This window comes from Equus przewalskii, chromosome 4, assembly GCF_037783145.1.
Source record: "Equus przewalskii isolate Varuska chromosome 4, EquPr2, whole genome shotgun sequence".
Taxonomy (NCBI): domain Eukaryota; kingdom Metazoa; phylum Chordata; class Mammalia; order Perissodactyla; family Equidae; genus Equus; species Equus przewalskii.
The window spans coordinates 98,482,270-98,502,756 of record NC_091834.1 but is presented as its reverse complement, the minus strand read 5'-3'; the positions used below and the strand labels follow the sequence as shown (position 1 = coordinate 98,502,756).

At 37.0% G+C, this 20,487-nt stretch overlaps 1 protein-coding gene across 1 annotated transcript in view; it reads right to left on the bottom strand.

The window, feature by feature from the left end:
- Positions 1 to 19,194, bottom strand: part of CNTNAP2 (contactin associated protein 2) — a 1,871,069-nt gene extending 1,851,875 nt beyond the window's left edge. The window contains exon 1 of the mRNA XM_070616681.1: positions 17,961 to 19,194. Coding sequence (XP_070472782.1) covers positions 17,961 to 18,054 — 94 coding nt within the window. The 5' untranslated portion in view covers positions 18,055 to 19,194. The remainder of the gene's footprint in view (positions 1 to 17,960) is intronic.
- Positions 19,195 to 20,487: the final 1,293 nt, after the last annotated feature.

Below are 20,487 nucleotides of genomic sequence, written 5' to 3'. Positions count from 1 at the left end.
GCCACAGCATGGCTTCCCAAGCGGTACCATTTCCACACCCAGGATCCGAACTAGTGAACCCTGGGCCACCGAAGCGGAACGCGCGCACTTAACCACTGCGCCACCAGGCCGGCCCCTGAAACAAGGATTAATACGAAAGTGAGAGCAGGGTAAACTGTGAGAGGTACTCAGGAGTTGTTTCAAATTTCGCAGAGTGTTGACCTTTTTCACTCTCTCCTCTGCTGTTATTTTTCTATGAATGAAAGTTTAAGTCCTCCTCTCTTTACTGAAAAGAATATTCAAAATTTGAGGAGGAGAAGAAACAACATTTTCCAAGCTGGTTGACTGTATCTTAAGTCTTTAAGACTCTGTGGCCAGGAATTTGGAAATTGTGAAAATAAATATCTAATACAGACAGTCCCCTACTTACAATGGTTCAACTTACGATTTTTCAACTTTATGATGGTGTGAAAGTGATACACATTCAGTAGAAACTGTACTTTGAATTTTGAACTGTGATCTTTCCCGGGCTAGTGATATGTGGTCCCATTCTCTTTTGTGATGCTGGGCGGGGCAGCAGCTGCAGCTCCCAGTCAGCCCCACAATGATGAGCATAAACACCTGATACACTTACGACCATGCTGTACTCATCGACCAGTCGGTTTTTCACTTTCAGTCCAGTATTCAATAAATGACATAAGATATTCAACACTTTATTATAAAATAGGTTTTGCGTTAGATGATTTTGCCCAATTTAGGCTATTGTAAGTGTTCTGAGCGTGGTGAAGGTAGGTGAGGCTAAGCTGTGATGTTCGGTAGGTTAGGCATAGGAGATGCATTTTCCACTTATGATATTTTCACCTACAATGGGTTTAGCAGGACGTAACCTTACTGTCAGTTAAGGCAGATCTGCACATCTACTTTACCAATCTCAGACAGAAAATGATTACCTGGACTGACTCAGGCTGGCTGCAAGGCAGGGCCTGCTCCAGGACTGGTAGATGGCCCAAGGGCCCTGCTGAACCCCAGGAAATAGAAAGACGAGAGTTCATTATGAACTATTGATAGGGCTAGGACTAGAATATGGCTCAGAATATAATTTTCCAGTGACCAACTTTCTCCATCATTTTTATGATCCTATCATTTCCAATTCATACCTTCACGTAGCAAAATAGAATTGTTAATTTTGCCTGGGCATTTGCAATGAAATCATGTAGGTTTTATTACAGGTAAAGTTGCTTATTTTAAATTAGAAATGTTTTATACCTTCGTAGAGATTTTAAAATCCTTCAGGACAAAGACTCTGTCTCCAAAATTTTACAATCTCCAGAGTTTACCGCATTGATCTACTTTTTGTTTTTGAGGAACATTAGCCCTGAGCTAACATCCGCTGCCAATCCTCCTCTTTTTTTGCTTAGGAAGACTGGCCCTGAGCTAACATCCGTGTCCATCTTCCTCTACTTTATATGTGGGACGCCTGCCACAGCATGGCTTGATAAGCAGTGTGTAGGTTCGCACCCGGGATCCGAACCAGCAAACCACCAGCCACCGAAGTGGAACGTGTGAACTTAACTGCTGCACCACCGGGCTGGCCCCCACATTATCTATTTTTAATAGATACTCAAATGTTTTCATTAATGATGAAAAAAAAAGTCTATAAACAACTTAACTAAACCTCCAAAAATCCTGGGCACTGATTTTCAGAGACTTAAAATAATATCCACTGTTTGATTTCCTAGCTTTCTAGTTACTTAGATAGTCAAATTCAAAGATGAAAAAAAATTGTCAAATTTCTTTTTATACTTTCCATCACATTTCAGAAAACAAGCTTTATACCATCTGCACATATGGCTGACAAGTTAGAGTAAAAATGTTTATGCTTTTGGATATGTTCCTCATGCCCACAAGCTCTCTAATTTGCAAATGTTGTGGTTTTTCAGAAACATTTGTGTGTAAGGTAACTGGATACCTACTACGCTGTAAAATAGGCCCTACTAAATAGATTATTCTACATGGTTTTAACAATTTCTACCCTACTTTTTAACATGAGTATACTTTTAAAATAAATGACTCAAGCACTAACATCTCTGTGCGTAGAGTATAGCAATATCATATATAGTTACCTATAACAAATTATAAATTCAATTAATATAGATGATATATGCATTACTTCCTTCAATTGTCTTTCTTAATATATTTGAACTATATTGTCTCATTTTTTGACCATTTACATGTGGTATTATGTGGAAATTAAAAATATGCTGATCTTATCTTTGCTACTTATTCCAAATAAGTCTTGTTTCCCAACTAAATTATGAAGTAACTGTCTGAGGCAATTACAAATGATTTTGCAACGTTTGTAAAGTTTAGTCTAGTGTTATACTCATAGAAACTGTATAGTATTTAATGTATTCAAAAATAACAAAAAAATTACTAAATTAATCTACCATCATGTGCCCATCACTACACATTCTGCATTTAATCCTTACAGCAAGGCTTCACGCAGGTACTATTATTTCATCATTTTAAATATTAGAAATCTGGGGCTCAAAAGTCTTGATTATTTGTCCATGGTCACTGAGGAACAGAGCCAACAACCAAATTCAGTATTTTTGACATGAAAGTCTGTGCTAATAACCACCAGTTACTTTTCCAAAAGAATATGTAGATTCTTTTTAAAAAATTAACACTTTTACTAAATCAATGTCAATACATTTTGGCAGGTAATCAATATAAAACTAATTTTCAGTAATGACTATAGAACATTAAACTATAGTGATCTTTATTTTAGGAGCCTAGGATGAGAGCCCCATTCACAGTAAAGGACTATTTATTTCACACCTTTATGGAGATTAGCTTTGACAATGGAGACATCTTGCCATAGATATAGAGTTGGGAACCCTGCCATAGAGAAGACCCCTAGTATCTATAACTCATGGGTGGTGAATAAATAAGTAAATACATACACACATACATAAAACACTCATATATAGTATTCTGATCGTTTGCTTCAGTGAAGTCTGCCTAACCAAATTTACCGTTTTAGATGGAACCAAGGTAGAGTCTAACTACTTTTAGTTCATATAGTCAATTAAGGACACCTACAGAAAGCCAAACAAAGCAAAACAGAAGCAGATAAAATTTTCCAAAGTATTTTAAAGACTGAAGATACTTTTAAATGGCAAGTTTAAAAAAAAAACTACAACTTATCTCCACCCACCCTAAACCCAAATCTATAATGTGCATTCTATGTACAGAAATTTATATGCTTTTTATTCTAGATAGCCAACTTAGCGGAGAGTCAAGTTCATTCACAGAATGTAAAATTTTCTTTTCTTTATTGAGGTATAATTGACATATAACTTTATATTATATTAGTTTCAGCTTTACAACATAAGGATTCAATATTTGTATATATTGTGAAATGATCACTGTAATGTCTAGTTAACATCCATTATCACATATAGTTACAAAACCTTTTTCTTGTGAAAGTTTCAAAATCTACTCTCTTAGCAACTTTCACCTATGTAACACAGTATTATTAACTAGAGTCACCAAGCTGTACATTATACCCCCATGACTTTATAACTCGAAGTTTGTACCTTTTCACCTCCTTCATCCATGTAACACGCCCCCTCCCCCCCGCCCCCCACTCTGGCAGCCAGCTATCTGTTCTCTGTATCTATGTGCTTGGTTTTTAAATTTTATTTTATTTAGATTCCACATATAAGTGAGATGATAGAGTATTTGTCTTTCTCTGTCTGATGTATTTCACTTAGCATAATGGCCTCGAGGTGGTCCCTCCATGTTGTTGCAAATGGCAAGATTTCATTCTCTTTTATGGTTGAATAAATTCCATTACATACACATACATATATATATATATATATATATATATATATATATATATATACACACATATATATCATGACTTCTTTATCCATTAATCTATCGATGGAGACTTAGCTTGTCTCCGTATCTTGGCAATTATAAATAATGCTACAATGGACATGGGGGTGCATATATCTTTTCAAATTAGTGTTTTCGTTTTCTTCAAATAAATACTCAGAAGTGGAATTGCTGGATCATCTGGTAATTCTACTTTTAGTATTTTGAGGAACATCCATACTGTTTTCCATAATGGCTGCACCAATTTACATTCCCACCAACACAATACAAAAGGGTTCCCTTTTCTCCACATCCTCTCCAACAGCTGTTGTTTCTCATCTTTTTGATAACATCCATTCTAGCAGGTGTGAGCTGATATCTCACTGTGGTATTGATTTGCATTTCCCTGATGATTAGCGATGTTGAGCATCTTTCATGTACCTGTTGGCCAGCTGTACGTCTTCTTTGGAAAAATGTCTGTTCAAATCTTCTGATCATTTTTTAATAGGTTGGTTGTTTTTCTGCAATTCAGTTGTAAGAGTTCTTTATATATTTTAGATATTAGCCCCTTTTCAGATATATTATTTTCAAATATTTTCTCCCATTCAGTAGGTTGGCTTTTCTTTTTGCTGATGGCTTCCTTTGCTGTGCAGAAGCTTTTTAGTTTGATGTAGTCCCACTTATTTATTTTCGCTTTTGTTGCCTTTGCTTTTGGTGTCAGATCCAAAAACAACATCACCAAGACCAATGTGAGGGAGTTTACCACCTATGTTTTCTTCTAGGAGTTTTATAGTTTCAGGTTTCACATTCAAGTCTTTAATTTTAAGTTAATTTTTATGTATGGTATAAGATAGTGGTCAGTTTCATGCTTTTGCATGTGGCTGTCCAGTTTTCCCAATACTATTTATTGACGAAATCATCCTTCTCAATTGTATATTCTTGGCTCCTCTGTCATAAATTCATTGGGCAGATGGTCAAGTTCATTCATAGAGCATAAGGTTTTCTTTTCTTTCTTTCTTTCTTTTTTTTTTTGAGGAAGATTAGCCCTGAGCTAACTGCCGCCAATCCTCCTGTTTTTGCTGAGGAATACTGGCCCTGAGCTAACATCTGTGCCCATCTTCCTCTACTTTATATGTGGGATGCCTACCACAGCATGGCTTGCCAAGTGGTGCCATGTCTGCACCCCGGATCTGAACCGGTGAACCCCGGGCCGCCAAAGCTGAACGTGTGCACTTAACCACTGTGCCACTGGGCCAGCCCCAAGCATAAAGTTTTCTTAATGTTTATTTTTACCAAGACTCATAAAACATATATTATTCTCCTATTAAAGATAATAAATGTTTATATTTCCAACCAGTGAAGATTTATGTTCTCTCTGTTTGCTGTTAAACTACTAAACAGTGTCATTTACTCATTCAAAACTTTCCTTTCATTACATGTTTTATAAAAGCCTTATTCTGAAATCACGAAATTCTCCTCATCAGAGTGAGGTCCAAACTTGGACAATGTCAGAATTGCACAGTTGTCCTCTTCTGCTTGAAGCAGTCTTCCCCTCCTCTCTTCTTGACTAGTTTCTTCTTACTCTTTAGGTTCCAGCTAAAATGTCATAATGGATTTCCTTAGTCACCCACTGATGAACTTACCTCTGGACTGGCTGAGATAACTGAATAATTTAAATTTAAATTTTATCACGCCTAATAAATAAAAGGGTGACATAAGGTAACTTACTAAAGTCAAATATTACAAAAAGGACAGTTAAAGTAATTTTGAAATAAGAAGTAAGAAACCATAAATAGGACAGGTGACTTATAGAAACATTATTAAATGGCAATTTTTTTCTACTAAAATTTTATGAATGGAGTGTGGTATATGGAAGCTTATAAAGGGAATCATAAATAAAATAATGAGAAATAATTTTAGCTCCAGGCCTAGGTCCCTAATTTTTTCAAAACACGCCAATCTTCAACGCATGTTTCTGAGTAGTCCCTCTTTAACTGTTTCTTAGGTAACAGTGTCACAGGGCAACTCCAGGGAGCCAGCACTTCAGTCACTAGCAAGGCTCATCTTTGGCTCTGCCATTTGTGTATTCATCATTTGAAAGTTCAATATGTAGAAACAAACACAGTATGAGACGCTCTAAATACTATAATTATAGACAGATAGTGAACAAACAACAGCTCTGAAAGCCTTTTACAAAAAGCCCTATTGAAGCCAGTTTGATAGAAGAAACGATATAATTTTTATTGACAAGATTCCGAAATCTCTTTTTGAAAGTGGATATGTTACTTTAATTTTGCCACCTATAATCTAAAAATGTGAAGTAACAACACATTTTCATTTCCAAAGTTTATATTTGGGTGATTATATCATTGTAAAACTAAAATGCTTCATTATATACAGTAATTATGTACCAATAAACCATGTTTTCATGAAGACTAGTCAAACTGCAGTTAATATTTTCCTAATACATTTGGGCAAAGAATAGAAGATAAATTGAAATTCATGGATATGTTGCCTTTCACTTTCTGCAAATAGGTGTAAAACTGCCCTTTAAAATAATTTTTAATAGCCCTGTTACTTTTCTTGTGTGTAACAGGAAGACTGGCCCTGAGCTAACATCTGTTGCCAAATGTCTTCCTCTTTTTGCTTGAGGAAGATTATCACGAGTTAACATCTGTGCCAAGCTTTCTCTATTTTATGTGGGATGCCGCCACAGCATGGCTTGACCAGCGGTGCTAGGTCTATGCCCGGGATCTGAACCTGCAAACCCCAGACTGCTAAAGCGGAGCACGTGAACTTAATCACTAGCCCACCACGCTGGCCCTCTTAATAGCTCTGTTACTCTTGAAGGACAGTCTTCTGAAATACTTATCTATTTCATTTTTCTTTTTTGATTCATATAGACATGTCAGTTTTAAGGCAGTATTTTTATAATATGAGTATTACTACTTAACAGACAAACTTTATGACTAATATAGTATAAAAATTAAAATTATATTACTTCTTATTACAATGCTTCTAGCTATAAAAATACAACTAAGAAAAGAAATCTGTACTCATTGCTACAATCTAGCTATATGCACAATATATACGCAGAACTTCCAGTACTAACCCATTTCAATTCAATTCAATTATATCTATTTAACAGTACTTATGTACCTAGAAATGTTATAGACAATTTGGAGGATATAAGTACAAGTAAATCGGAATGTTTCTCTTAATGGATGTATTCATCTTTGAGATATTAATTAGCTATCTATGAAAAGAGTGACTAAATATTAAAATTATATTTAATTAGGCTTTATGATATGTGCCTCCCAATATTTTATGGCAGTAGAATATTGGGTAAATATTAAACTTTTATCAGCTTAAAAGCCCAACTATAACGAAAGGCCAGAATTTGTAAGGATGTAGATTTTGTGACAGTATAAGGGAGAACTTGATAAAAATAAGAACTGTATAGAAATGAAACCGGGGAGTCTTAAGTTTTCTGAGCATCCTTATGCTTTGAGTATTTCAGCAGAGTGATAATTTACTAATTTTATACAATAAATTCAATGCAACTAGTACAGTGCCTAATGTGACAGAACATGCTTACTGAAGTCTACTTCCTTTGATACAACCACACCCTTTTATCTATTAACTTAAGAACAAAATGTAGGCTCTGACTACGCAAATTGTGGGCTAAGAGAAAAGGGAGTAACTTGTGTTATCAGTAGGCAGAGCCTGGGGAATCACTGTAAAGAGTATAGAATTTGAAACAGGCTTTGCTGGATTGGCAGGCTTTGAAAAGGCAAGGACCTTCCAGGCTAGAGGATAGTGTAAGGTTGAGATGCAGCACGAAAAAGTTTCAAATGTAGAGATGAAGAGCGTGAATTTAAAATATAAACAAATAGAATGTAAGTGCTCATTTTTTGTACTTATCAAAGGATATTTTTGTTACAATAGAAATCAAAATGAAATTCACTGACCTTCCATATCAACTTTGACAATATCAACTAACATGCCAGATTGTTATACAGTAAATATATATAATTATCAAGTTTCTCTGCAACTACCTCTATCATTTGCAAGATTTTTTGACATCTTAAGCACTCTATTTAAAGTACCTGTTAGGCACATTCATTATTTTGTTGACATCTGTCTTTCATTTGCATACAGATTACAGGTATGTCTTTGGAACAATACGCTTTGGAAAGGGCAGTCACGCTTGGCTTTTAAGGAGTCTGACCAATCACATGGCTTAACTGAAGTACAGAAAATACTGCAAAATAGAGCCATGTAGGGAAAGGGATGGAGAAGCAGTAGACTTTTCACAGCATGGTTTCATTACTTCCCTTGAAATGATCAATTAATATTCATGTATAAAGTATGACAAAAAGTGTCTGTGTTCTATCCTTTAAAAACATATTTCTTGCCTTCCTTCTATTGTCAGCAATTGGGCAATTTTTCATTCTAACATCAGATAATTGAAGGGGACTTGCATTATTTGCCATCACTCTATTCCTTGGAAGTCCAGATAGCAAAGAAATTACTTATCTTCCCAGTATTTTGCCTGTGATTAGACCAAATCACCACAGAGAGGTGACGGTACCTTCAATGTGCTCCAAAGTTCTAAGGTTGGACCACAAACAAGCTTCCTCTGAATCAGCCTAGACAAAACAGGAGAAGGCATTCCACAAGGAAAGAACAGAATGTAAGGAGGCATGGAAGAAACATGACTGGAAAAAGCACACTGAATTGGAGAAACTGCAAGGATTTCAGCAGGGTTAGGTTATGGGGTGCAAATGTTGAGTTGGGGGAGATTACATCAAAGGGACAGGCAAGAACCAGAGAAGTGGAGTACTAGGACAAGATTTGTGTTTTAGAAAACTATTTCTGGCCTAGATATGGATGACAAACTAGAGGAGAAATATTAGAAGCCAGAAGGCTACTAAATTATCGCCTGGAGGGAACCGCCGAAAATCTTCACTAGAGCTGCGATGATGGGAATGGAGAGCAGGGAGCAGATAGGAGAAATAGTTAAGCATTAGAACTGACAAATATATTTTAGACAAATATTTTCCCACTGCCATTAAAGCGAAAGAAGAAGTTTTCCTCTCAAGAAGACTCTCAAGAAAAGCTTTATGGTTTAGACATTACACAAAACTGATACTCAAAACAGTGCTTACAGATTACATGGGTATCATCTTTGAACCTTAGCAATGGCAATAATATTTACAGTGTTGCATACAGACTGCAAAATTTCCTGAGAGCAAGTTTAAAACAGCTTTTAGTTATAACTGACAAAACATTTTAACAAGTATTTTTCATAGCTTTAAATAAAGATGACTATTAAACACATGCTAATAGTACCCAAAAGATAGAATTACATTGTAAAAATCAGTGTATTATGAAGAGGAAGAACATAAATGACATCGTATGTATTATTATTTAATGTTATTACCATTGAAATAAGCTGTCTTCCTCTGTTTATGTCAAATATATATTTTTCCTGTTTACAAATATACTTTTTAAGTCATCAGAATATAGGACAAGTTGATTAAAGAACAAGTAAACAAAAAGAAACATTAAGATAACAGGTTTTTTCCCCTATACCTCTATATAAGCAGTTAGTTGACTCTTAAAATATTGCCTAGATGCAAGCTGAAACTCACTAGTATCCAGAGAACTGGAAATTCATCACATACTATTTCACACTCAGTCTGCGGTGCCATTGTTAAGAGCACAGGCTGTAGACACAGGTCACACGGGTGGCCTGGGCAAGCTACCTAACTTCTCTGTCTGCCTCAGCTTTCTCATCTGCAAACTGAAGCACTCTTGTAAGGACTAAATGAGTTACTGCATGTAGGGAGTAGCGCCTGATCTGAAGTCAACACTCAACAAATATTGGCTCTTCATATCAATTGGCAAAAAAATTTTAAAGTATAATAATGTCTACCGCTGCGTGGAGTTCTGGAAAAGGACACTCATTGATTGGTGCTGAAGACATAAGTCATTACAAATTTGTGGAACTCAATTAGAAAACATTTATTAAAGAAAAAGCATATATCCTCTTTGATCGAGCATCCCAGTCTTTGGCACCAATTCCAGAAAATTAAACACATCACTATATAAATATCTGAATGAGGCTGTTTATTTTTGCATTCTTAATAGTGGAAGCAATGCAAATATCCAATTATGACACACTGATATTTTTAACACAGTACTACCTCTGTCAACTGACACAATAAAACTGTTATTCTTAATTCCATATCCCAGACAGCCAAAAAACACAATAGACAACATTAGCATCTGCTTTAAACTACTAGCCATAAGACATGATAAACGTTCAGGTAAAGGTTATTTGAATAAAACTCACATATACTACAGACATGCATGAAGTCTGATGAAATTTCAGTCTTGGATATTTCATCAACACCATTAAAAACCTCTTCTACTATAAGGCAACCATACATTCTTCTAAATATTCTTTTCATATGAGAACATTTAATATTCATCAAGTGATTTAAGCAACAATGAGTGTAATTTATCACTAACAAAAGTTAGCTGAAAAACTTCTGGTAATGGTATTATATATAGCATGAGTAAAAGATAAAGTTTTATTTTATAGATCAAATCTGATGAGATCATATGCGGTTGCCTGGTACATTGTGTTGAGAAGGATTTGATTCTTGTGGCCATAATCAGACTCACTGAGAAAAAGTGCCATGAGAGACAGCAGCATTTGCCTTGATTGTGGTACCAACCTCATGTGTTTTAGTGGCCGTGGGCATATGGGGGGGATAAAATCTGGATCCACGTTCTTAGACTGGTTGGCGTTAAAAACATTAACCTAATAGTATATTCATTTTATCAACTGAAAAAACTGTTTCTATATGGTTTTCCAGATACGTTTGTTTGAACTAAAAGTATTTCAAATACACTACATTAATCTATAAATTTTGAATTACAATTTATTAGCAATTAAGTAACGCAGAATAGGCCATTGTTAACGTGTAATGAACAAATTTTAAACAAACGATACTCCTAAAATATGCTAAAATTTTGCCATGTAACAAAATTAGGCTGAAATTTTTTCATGTAGTTCTTCTAGTTTTTCATGTAGTTATATTTTGCCAAATATCTGAAAAAGATATATAAGGTATATGAAAGTAAATATTTACAGATAAGCTTGCTTAATAAAATGATTTCCCTTAAGTAAGACGTGACTGCCTAGTAAAATGAGCTAACAGAGTGATACAACATAATGAACATATGTTTTCTGTTAGCTCGAAATAACCATTTGAGTTAATATGATTTACAAGTGACAATAAGTACCTTTCATTTTAAGAGAATGTTCTTAGAAGCAAATGTATTATTTTCTTTGGGAAATCATGATATTTCACCATATACTGAGCTTTTTTTATTAATTCAGAGTGTATCTATTTACTTTTTCCATGTATTCCTTTCAAATGATACTGTAATTGAGTGACATAGCTGTATAGTAGTTATTAGAAAATTAGGAATCAAGGAAAAATGTTTCTTTTAACATACTTTTTTCAACACGACGTGTAATGCATAGAAATGAGCAATTTATCTAACTCGATTCCAACGTAGCTGCACCACACAACACAGATTCAGCGAACCTGACGCGGCGAAGCTCACACCCCAACTGCCATTTTCCATGACACACATTCGCAGGCCACCGAGACCACCACCCCAGCGCAGAGTACGACACAAACGTATTAGAAAAGGGAAAAAGAACCTTACATAGGTTTGGGTATAATTTTTCCTCGTAAAAGTATGTATTCTCAGGAATTAATTTTACCTCCTTCCTAAACGTGAAAACATTAAAGAATACGTCACCACGCACGTTTATGAGGATATTTCAAACCAACTTAAATCATAAGGAAAATGCAGAATATAGCCCTCAGGAGTTCTTCTGTATTTCTTCAGCACTTTTACAGTATTCCAAAAATATATCTTCAGCAAGCAAACTCAGAGCCAACTAACACATCTTTTTTTCGAGATTTCCTACTATCAGGGGAGGTTTTAAAATCTGGAGTGCTATAAAAAAATCAGTTACTTCAAGCTGTTATTATGAATAGCCTAACCCCAAAACGAACTAAATAAGAGTTTAACAAGCTCTTTTTCAAAATTTACAATTGAGGAAATTAACGACTTGTTTTCAAAGTGCAAACGACACCATTTTTTTAGAATAATTAATCCAAAACATTTAACTCTTCACGATCGTGCAGAAGGAACACGGACATGAAGTAACTACCCACTCAAGGCATGTCAAATTCACCTGATACTTAAAGGGATGACTCAACTGAACATGGAGTCACTAAAGTCCGTAACCAGGATGCGTTTAAGACTATATTGTAATTGACCATAGATAAAGAAATGGTATTCTAAATGTGTCTCCAAAATAAATATTACTAATAGGACCATGAAGAAATATGCATGAGTGAACAGGAGAGCTTGGAGTTCATAGAGTAAGTCCAATTCTCCAACTCAATATCAAAGGGAAAAAAAACAAGTCTTATTTCGTTGCCGGTTTTTAAAACATGCAAAATTTTTTTCATGTTCACTTAGTTCAATACTTTGTTGTGGTTAGTGCCATGAGGTCCATTCCAACTCCAAGTGACCCTGTGTTCAGTGGAACCCTGCCCAGTCTTTTTGCGCCATCCTCTCACCTTCTGGCACTATATCAGACAATGCTCCACTGCTATTCACAGGGTTTTCATGGCCAGTTCTTTCAGAAGTGGGTGGCCAGGTCCTTCTTCCTCATCTGTCTTAGTCTAGAAGCTCTACTGAAACCTGTCCACCATGAGAGATCCTGCTGGTCATTGAAATACCGGTGGCATAGCTTTCAGCATCACAGCAACATGCAGCAGCTACAGTAAGACAACTGACAGATGGGTGGCGTGCTTCCCTGATCAGGAAACGAATCTGGGCCACACAGTGAATGTTAACCACTAAACCACCAAGTTCAATACTAGATGAGCTTATTAAGGGCAATTTTCATATCTTTGGGTTTGACAGGGTCCAATAAATAGCGCTCTGTTCTCTGCCTGAGTTCTAGATTCGAAGTCAGAGATGGAGAGCAAATATCACCCTTTACATAATAATTGCTGATACAGAAGAACAAGGCTTAAATGTGTGGCAACAGTGGGAAGCATTAACCTGAACTCTGAAATTAAACAGACTTTCCAGTTATATAGGAATTACCGAGCACCAGAAGGCTCCTCATACCGTCACAGAAATTATTGCAGAAAAGCATAGCCTACTCTTATATGTCTTTCAGTAGAATCTATACCTTCTGCAGGCAGCCTGGAAGGAAGAAGGACAGGCTCAGCTATGCTAGGTCCTTATCTCAAAGTCACCCAATAGGTAAGTCACTCTACCTAACAGGGGAAGGAATGAGTGAACTGCAGAGACAGAGGCTGAGAACCTTACAAGTGGAGTTTCCTCCACATAAAAGGAAACATTAAGACGGAGAAGGAAGTAGCACCTCCACATCTCATCTTTTAGTTGGTCAGAATTAAAACATTCTGGTCAGACTTAAAACACATCAAATTCTATGGATCCCGGGAGATGGGAAGAGCCAATGTTTTAACCGGTCACTTTGTTGAGAAGTATTCTCTTTTAAGTTTCTCATTTGCAAAGTTAAAGGCTATATAAAGATCATTTTATCATTATTCTTACATATTAAAATGGCAAATATAAACACATAATTTCTTCCAATGGCCAAATATTAGATTATTATAGAAATATACCTTATTTTTCTAAAAGTTACTCATGTTAAAATATGTATTTCTGTAGAAATACTGATAGCATTCAATTTCAGATAGCGACATAGATATAAATATAGCATTCACTTTATTTCCATAACATTGTAGCTTTGTGGTTTAAGTTATTATGTACTCTGTTGTATAACTTTGCCAATAGCAATAAACGATAAAATAAAGCACTTCTCAAATTGATTAGATACGGCAAAATTTTGAAATTACGTGTTTTATTTCTTCATCCCATTAAAATCAATCACTATACAGACAACATGAAGAAGTTGGTTCCCTATACTATGTTTAGTGTTTTTAAGACAATCATGCAGTAGATTTGGAATTAAGAATTTCTGAGCCTAGAGTCTCTCCTTATTCTGTACACCACTGACAACAAATAAAGTCTACTTTAAAAAAGAGAAGCAAGACCCGGGGAGGTACATCAAATTCCTTTTGTGTTTCAATCATAAAAGGATACATCAGATAAGAAGACTTCTTAGTTTCCTTTTAAAGACTTATTAAGATTTTCTCTGGAAGGATTTATAATTAACACAAGTGCATTTAAAATCTGAGAGAAGTTACAGAACTGGAAATGTCCTACCAATCAGAAAAGAAAAACAATATTAGAAATGTGATTTTTAAAATATGATGCACACCAAACAACTTTGATGTTACTTATCCAAAAATGCTATGTTGTATGTTTACAACTGTATAAAAGTTAATAAAAATCTACACTGAATTTGTGGATTCCTATTTTTACCCAAATTTGCCATGTATCGAAGAGCAAGGAGAAAACTTGAAAAGTCAAAGATTCTTGTTTCCTGAATGTTAGTGCCAACAATCAAATCAGGATTTCTCTCTAACAAGTAAATAAGAGTTATCTTATCATTAGTTTGGATTAAGTAAATAATGTACTACCTCTTATCAACCAATGAATTTTGCTGGCCTGAAGTACTTTTTTATTTAAATTCATTTTATCAACATAAATTCATTTCTGTGTTCAAGCTCAGTGTAAACTAATAATAGTTGCTTTTATATTTATTTACATATTTTACATTTAATTCAACCACTATTTGAAAGATACCATTTTTAGGGTGGTATATGAATAGAAGACAGAGAAAATAGACCAATACACTATTGTTTTGATATTGTTGCAATAGTTACTTGAAATAATTGCACATGAAAAGACCTATCTATAAACTTGTAAGCAAGTTAAACTCCTTGAAAGACGTTGGAAAATATACAAATATACATATATTTTACATACAATACATATATAACATACATCCTATATTAAATATTATCTATCTACACATCATATAACATGTACTTAATGGCTTTTACCAAATATATATATATGTGTATGTGTGTGTGTGTGTGTGCATATATTTATAGACATTTGTGTTGATATATGCTTCTAAATGTAAAAACATACTTTTGCAAAGTATGTGATCAATTGAAAATACATTTCTCAAATGTGATAGTGAAATTATAGTTTAATGGCTACACAAAATAATGTAAAGTGACCTTTAGCAGAAAGCACTATTTAAAGCCAAAATTTAGCATACTTTAAGAATAAGTTAAATTCATTAAATAATAGCTCAAACTCCTCATCGTTAAGAACTGCATTGTCAGGGTTTTTCAAATATGTTCAAATAAATGCCACCCCCTAAGAGAAACGATTCTACATAAACTTTATCTATGTGTCCTGTACGTACACATTTACAAGAAGGGAGGCTATATGATTCCATCAGCTCAGCAGCAGCTCATTTCCACTATCCGCCAAGAAATTAGATTCTATTTCTACTTAATCCTAGAGATGAGTTTCTTTAAAGTTTGTTTTAGTCCAAAGTAAAAAACATAGTGTAACATCACTTTTATATACATTTCAATAACAGAGAAGAAGAAATAAGCCAGAAGTAAATATATATTTGAAATGGTGATATCAAATGAAAAAATAGTAACTGTATCTTCTAAAAATGTCCATCATATTAAACAGTTATCTGGGGATAGAAAGTTCTAGCATAGTCATCATAATTTTTAAAATGTGTACCAAATAAAAATGTTACTTTTAGATTTTCATGCTACTTTTTGTCTTGTGATGACCTCTCCTGGTTGAGCTGTTCATTATCTTAGATTCCTGTAGTTACCATTTTTTTCTCCTTTGAATGTTTTTAGTATTAAGAATATAACTATCATTCTTCTTCACGGCTACATGTAATATAAATAAAATTTTTCATTATGTGTAAAGATATAATTTAATTTTCAAGTACCAAATATGTGAAGCTCATTCTTGTCAGTAAAGTCTGCATCATCCTTACTATTTACTTCATTTCCAGGATGTGGGGCAACTTTGGGTTTTGGTCACACAATTCAAATTCAAATGAAATAAAAAGTCATCTTAATTAAGCCATTATACATTTTTAAACAATAAAGAATAAGGGCCAAATCAATAAATCTTCATAATCAAACATAACTATTAACTATCTTAAAACTAAAGGTCTCTGCTCTTCCTTATTCAACAAATTCTAAGTTGGAAGACCTAAGAATACATTTCTGACATAATGACTTTTCCATTCTTAAAATATATTACCCCAATGGCTGCACATATGCCATTCTTGACACATGGCAAGTATTTCAGATTGATCTGTAATAATTAAAGTATACAGAAAGATGAAATATAGAACCCAGGAAAAACTCCGGATATTAAGGTTTTCAATCAATGAATACAGTAAATTTAATTTCTAATGAGTTTATTCTCTGAGAAAAGCGGCAGTTAGTTCCATATAGTCATAAAGCTTGAAATGGAAACTGAAATTTCCTCAGAATACTTTTCTCAGGATATAGTTACATATTTATGTAAATATTAATACCTCACATTATAGCTTCAAAATGTCTAAATCTATAAAACTGACATAAAAATATTAAAATATATTCCTTTTTAGGTTTAATCTATTTTGTGAAAAAACCATAAAGTTTTTGTCAAGTTCACTACAAACTTAGATTGCCATTTAGTGGCTTTCCTATCTTTAAAGGCAAGAAAAGAGAAGCAAATATGGTACTTGGCAAAATATGCCAAAACAGTAATATTGGGTCATCAAATGATATTATTATGCAGTATATTCCTTAGCACAACTTACAAAGTCCTATTTCAATGTTTATTCTTATTACTGTTTACATCCTGAAATAAGACCATTAATATTAACATATCAACAAAGATGCATGAATGCATCCCTGGCTCTTATAAACAGAGATAGGACTACTTTACATATGATGAGTTCTGGAAAACACTAAACTTTTTTTCCTAAATGGAAAAAACTTATTTTTAAACTCTAAAATCTCCATGATTATTCTTTCAGAACTTATTCCCAGAAACAAGTATGTGCTTATGAAGATTATCCTAAGACTGCAAGAGACAATCTTTCTAGCGTTTAACTCTTTCAGAACCAAAGGGGCGGTCATATATTTCTTCTCTGGAAGCACAGTTTGCACTTCTAAAGCAATGCAGGAGAAAGGCTGGAATCTTCCATCTCTTTCAATTCTTTCTAACGTAACGAAAACATGAGCAATCTTTTTTTTTTTTTAAGTTGGCTAAAACACCCAGAGATAAACGTATTGAACAGTATCATTTTCCTGCAAAATCTATAAAGAAATCTGTTCATTACTGCATTAATGATGTTTTGCACTGACTGTCCCAACTCCTAGACTGCATTACCTCAAATTGCCAAAGAATTAAGGCAATTTCAGTTACAATACTGGATTCACTGTCTTCCATTTTAATAAGCAAGTACTAAAAGGTCATTAACTTGTTGGGGTGGGGGTGGGGGGCTAAAGAGAAGTCCACAGGGGCCCAAACTGCTCAAAATACGCTCCTCTTTCATCCCCAAACCCGTATTCATTCAAGTTAAAACGATAAATAAAAATAAGAAACTTATTTTTGCTCTAGTCTTCACTTTTCATTCACTGACCTACCTAAGCAAAATGCAATGAACTCCCCCTACACAAACACACGAAGTGCAAGAATAACTCCTAAGAAGCTATTATCTGCGCTAATCACTCTAACCAAGCATTGCCAACCAATCTCCACGACCAGAAACAACTTTCCAGAACCATCACCAGCGTCAAAACCCTCTCCCCCCAAACCAAGAGCGCTGGGTTTGGAGTTTTTCTGCTGCAGTGGCTGCAAGTGCGTGACATCGGAGACACACACACAAATCAGGGGGCGAGAAGTGCGAATGCACCTCGGAGTTGATGCCCTGGTGTGGAACATCAATGCGGCAGGCAAACGGCTCCAGCGCGGAGCGAGCCCGCGGGAGGGCTACTTACGGGACGAGGAGGGCGCCGTCCAGGCTCTGCAGAGGCAGCTGCCGACAATCCAGAGCGCGAGCGCTGCCCCGCAGCCGGCGCGCCGGGCCCCCATCCTTCGCCTGCCGCTCGCGGTACTCCAAGAGCTCGCTGCGGAGAGATGCCGTCCGTCTCTCCGTGGGGTTCTCGAAAGGAGATGGGCTGTCCTCAAGAAAAAGCCAAGCCCCTCCCGCCTCCTCCTCTTCTCCCCTCACCCCCTCGGGGCTCCAGTTCTGCCAGGCTTGGAGCAGCAGGGGAGTCGCAGCCTTCCTTTCCCTGCCTGCGGGTCCTGCCTCTTGCTCCGGGAGCCCGTGAAATGCCAGGGGGAAGAAATTCAAACCAAGAAGGAAAGGGCGGGGGGAGCAGAGGAGAGGACACCTACCCCGCCCTCTCCCTCTCAGGAAAAAAAAAAAAAAAATCACCAAAGGACGTGGAGGAAAATCAGAAGAGAGGAGGATGCTGAAGGAAAAGGGAGCGCGCCGGGGACGGTGGAGTTGCCGTTGCCACTGCGGGCAAGCGCTCCCCTCGCCACTGGGCAGCGTGACTCAGAGGGGTTTCCAGTCGCTGGCAGCTCACATGGAGGGACCGTGTTTGCGCGGAGCACGCAGCCCCGCCGCGGGCACACGCACGGCCTCAGCGCGGCGCGGCGCGGGCCAGCATCTCCCCGCGCGGAGCTCGAGCACCAGCGGCCGCCGCAGCCGAGACTGGAGACGCCGCCGCCGCCGCCAGCAGCGCCTGCGGAGCCGGGCTGCGCGCGAGGCGGGGAAACCCTGCCTCCTCCTGCCCGCTCCAGTCCCCTCCTCGGCTCCTCCCTCTCCTCCTCCTTACCGCACCCCTCGGGCTGTCAGAACCCTTCTGCCCTGCCCTCGCCTCGTTTGGAAGCCGAAGGGAGATGGACCCGACGGGCCCGGGTCCATCAGCTGGGGCGGGGGCCGCGGAAGGAGACGCGCGCCTCTCCCCAGGCGGGAGGCGGTGCTGAAGTTAGGAATTTGCAGTGTAATCTTGGAACCCCGCTCCCACCCCGGCCGCCCCCCACCCAGATGCAGGAAACCGAACCCCTCCGCTCGGATGCCTTCTCTTTCCTTCTCTCCCCCCCTCAGATAGAGATGGTACAGGCTCCCGGAGCTCCGGCCCCCCGGGAACCACAATCAGGCGTCCGAGAAGCAGGTCTTCCGAGTGGTCCTAACACCAAGGGACGGAGCCCAACATCCCGACTGGAGCGGCGGGGACTGCAGAAGCCGCTAATGCAGATGTTTTCAATGTGTAATTAATTCATACTCGTACATATGCACACGTACACCAAACACACGTTGTTGCTGCCAGGAAAACTACATTCATGCAAACTGGCACACAAACAGACATAAACACAAAACTGAAATAAATAAGCAGGCATACGGACAACTACTTTAGGATATCTGGCGTATTACAAGTACTAAGAATTACGAATATCTAGACAGACCAGATTTTCTTTTCATGTTTAATTTCAATAATAAATCTCAAACTCTTCTCCCCAGCTCACACCTCTCCACACTCGATCCTCCATCGGTTTCCTTCCATCCAGTTTACATAAAGTACTTGGCTGCTTCTCTCTCTGCAGCACCAATCCTTTCACTGACTTTACTGACATAGTTAGGAATTATTGGTCATCTAACTATCTAGCGATGTTTAGGGAGGGCGAAGTAGGAGTAACCATGTCTTTCAGTGTTATGCAATGAATAAGCATTTGCCTTTCAAGATAAATAAAATTTTTATGGAGACTTGCCTACTTCTGGAATAGACTCTGAGTGTGATGTTATGGTTGGGTCTCGGAAAGGTCCTCTCTGTAAACGGCATGTGTGTTCACTGCATAATTAGCACTGTGGTAATGGGCCTGATTCAGCATTCTCCGTTAGAGCTTTGTTTCGTATTGATTTAAAGGATGTTTTGTCCTAGTAAGAACTGCAGATTGGGTACAATCTGGAAAACGAAGGAACACACAGATGACTAACAGGGGAAACACTGCATCCTCATGCTATAAAACTCGCCTCCCATAAAATAATACAGTAAACGCATTCTTAAGGATTATAAAATGCCCCTTTTCTATTTGAATTCCCGCAGACTGTCAAAAGTCAATGAGCACTTGTAAAAACACTATGATAGAGAACTGCCTACCATCAACCATTTGTAAGAGCTCAAAGAATCTCATCACAGGAGAAAAATATTGTGAGATAGCACAACTTTTTCAGAAGTCAATTAGTAAGTGTCTCTCCATTTTAACCATTGTGCTAAACTCCACTAAAATGGTGTTACTGTTTTAACAGAAAGTGAAAGAGGAAACAATTGTAAGCATTACCATGTCAGTGCCTCGGTGGATGCCATTCGGTGGGTATCTATCTCAAGCAGATTTGAACCAATTCCACTTCTTAAGGTACTGAGCAAAAAGAGCTGGCCGCAGATGTCTATTTAATTGTTTCGTAACAGAAAATGACACACTTGAGGGTGTTTTCTTCTCCAAAAGCATTCTGACCAG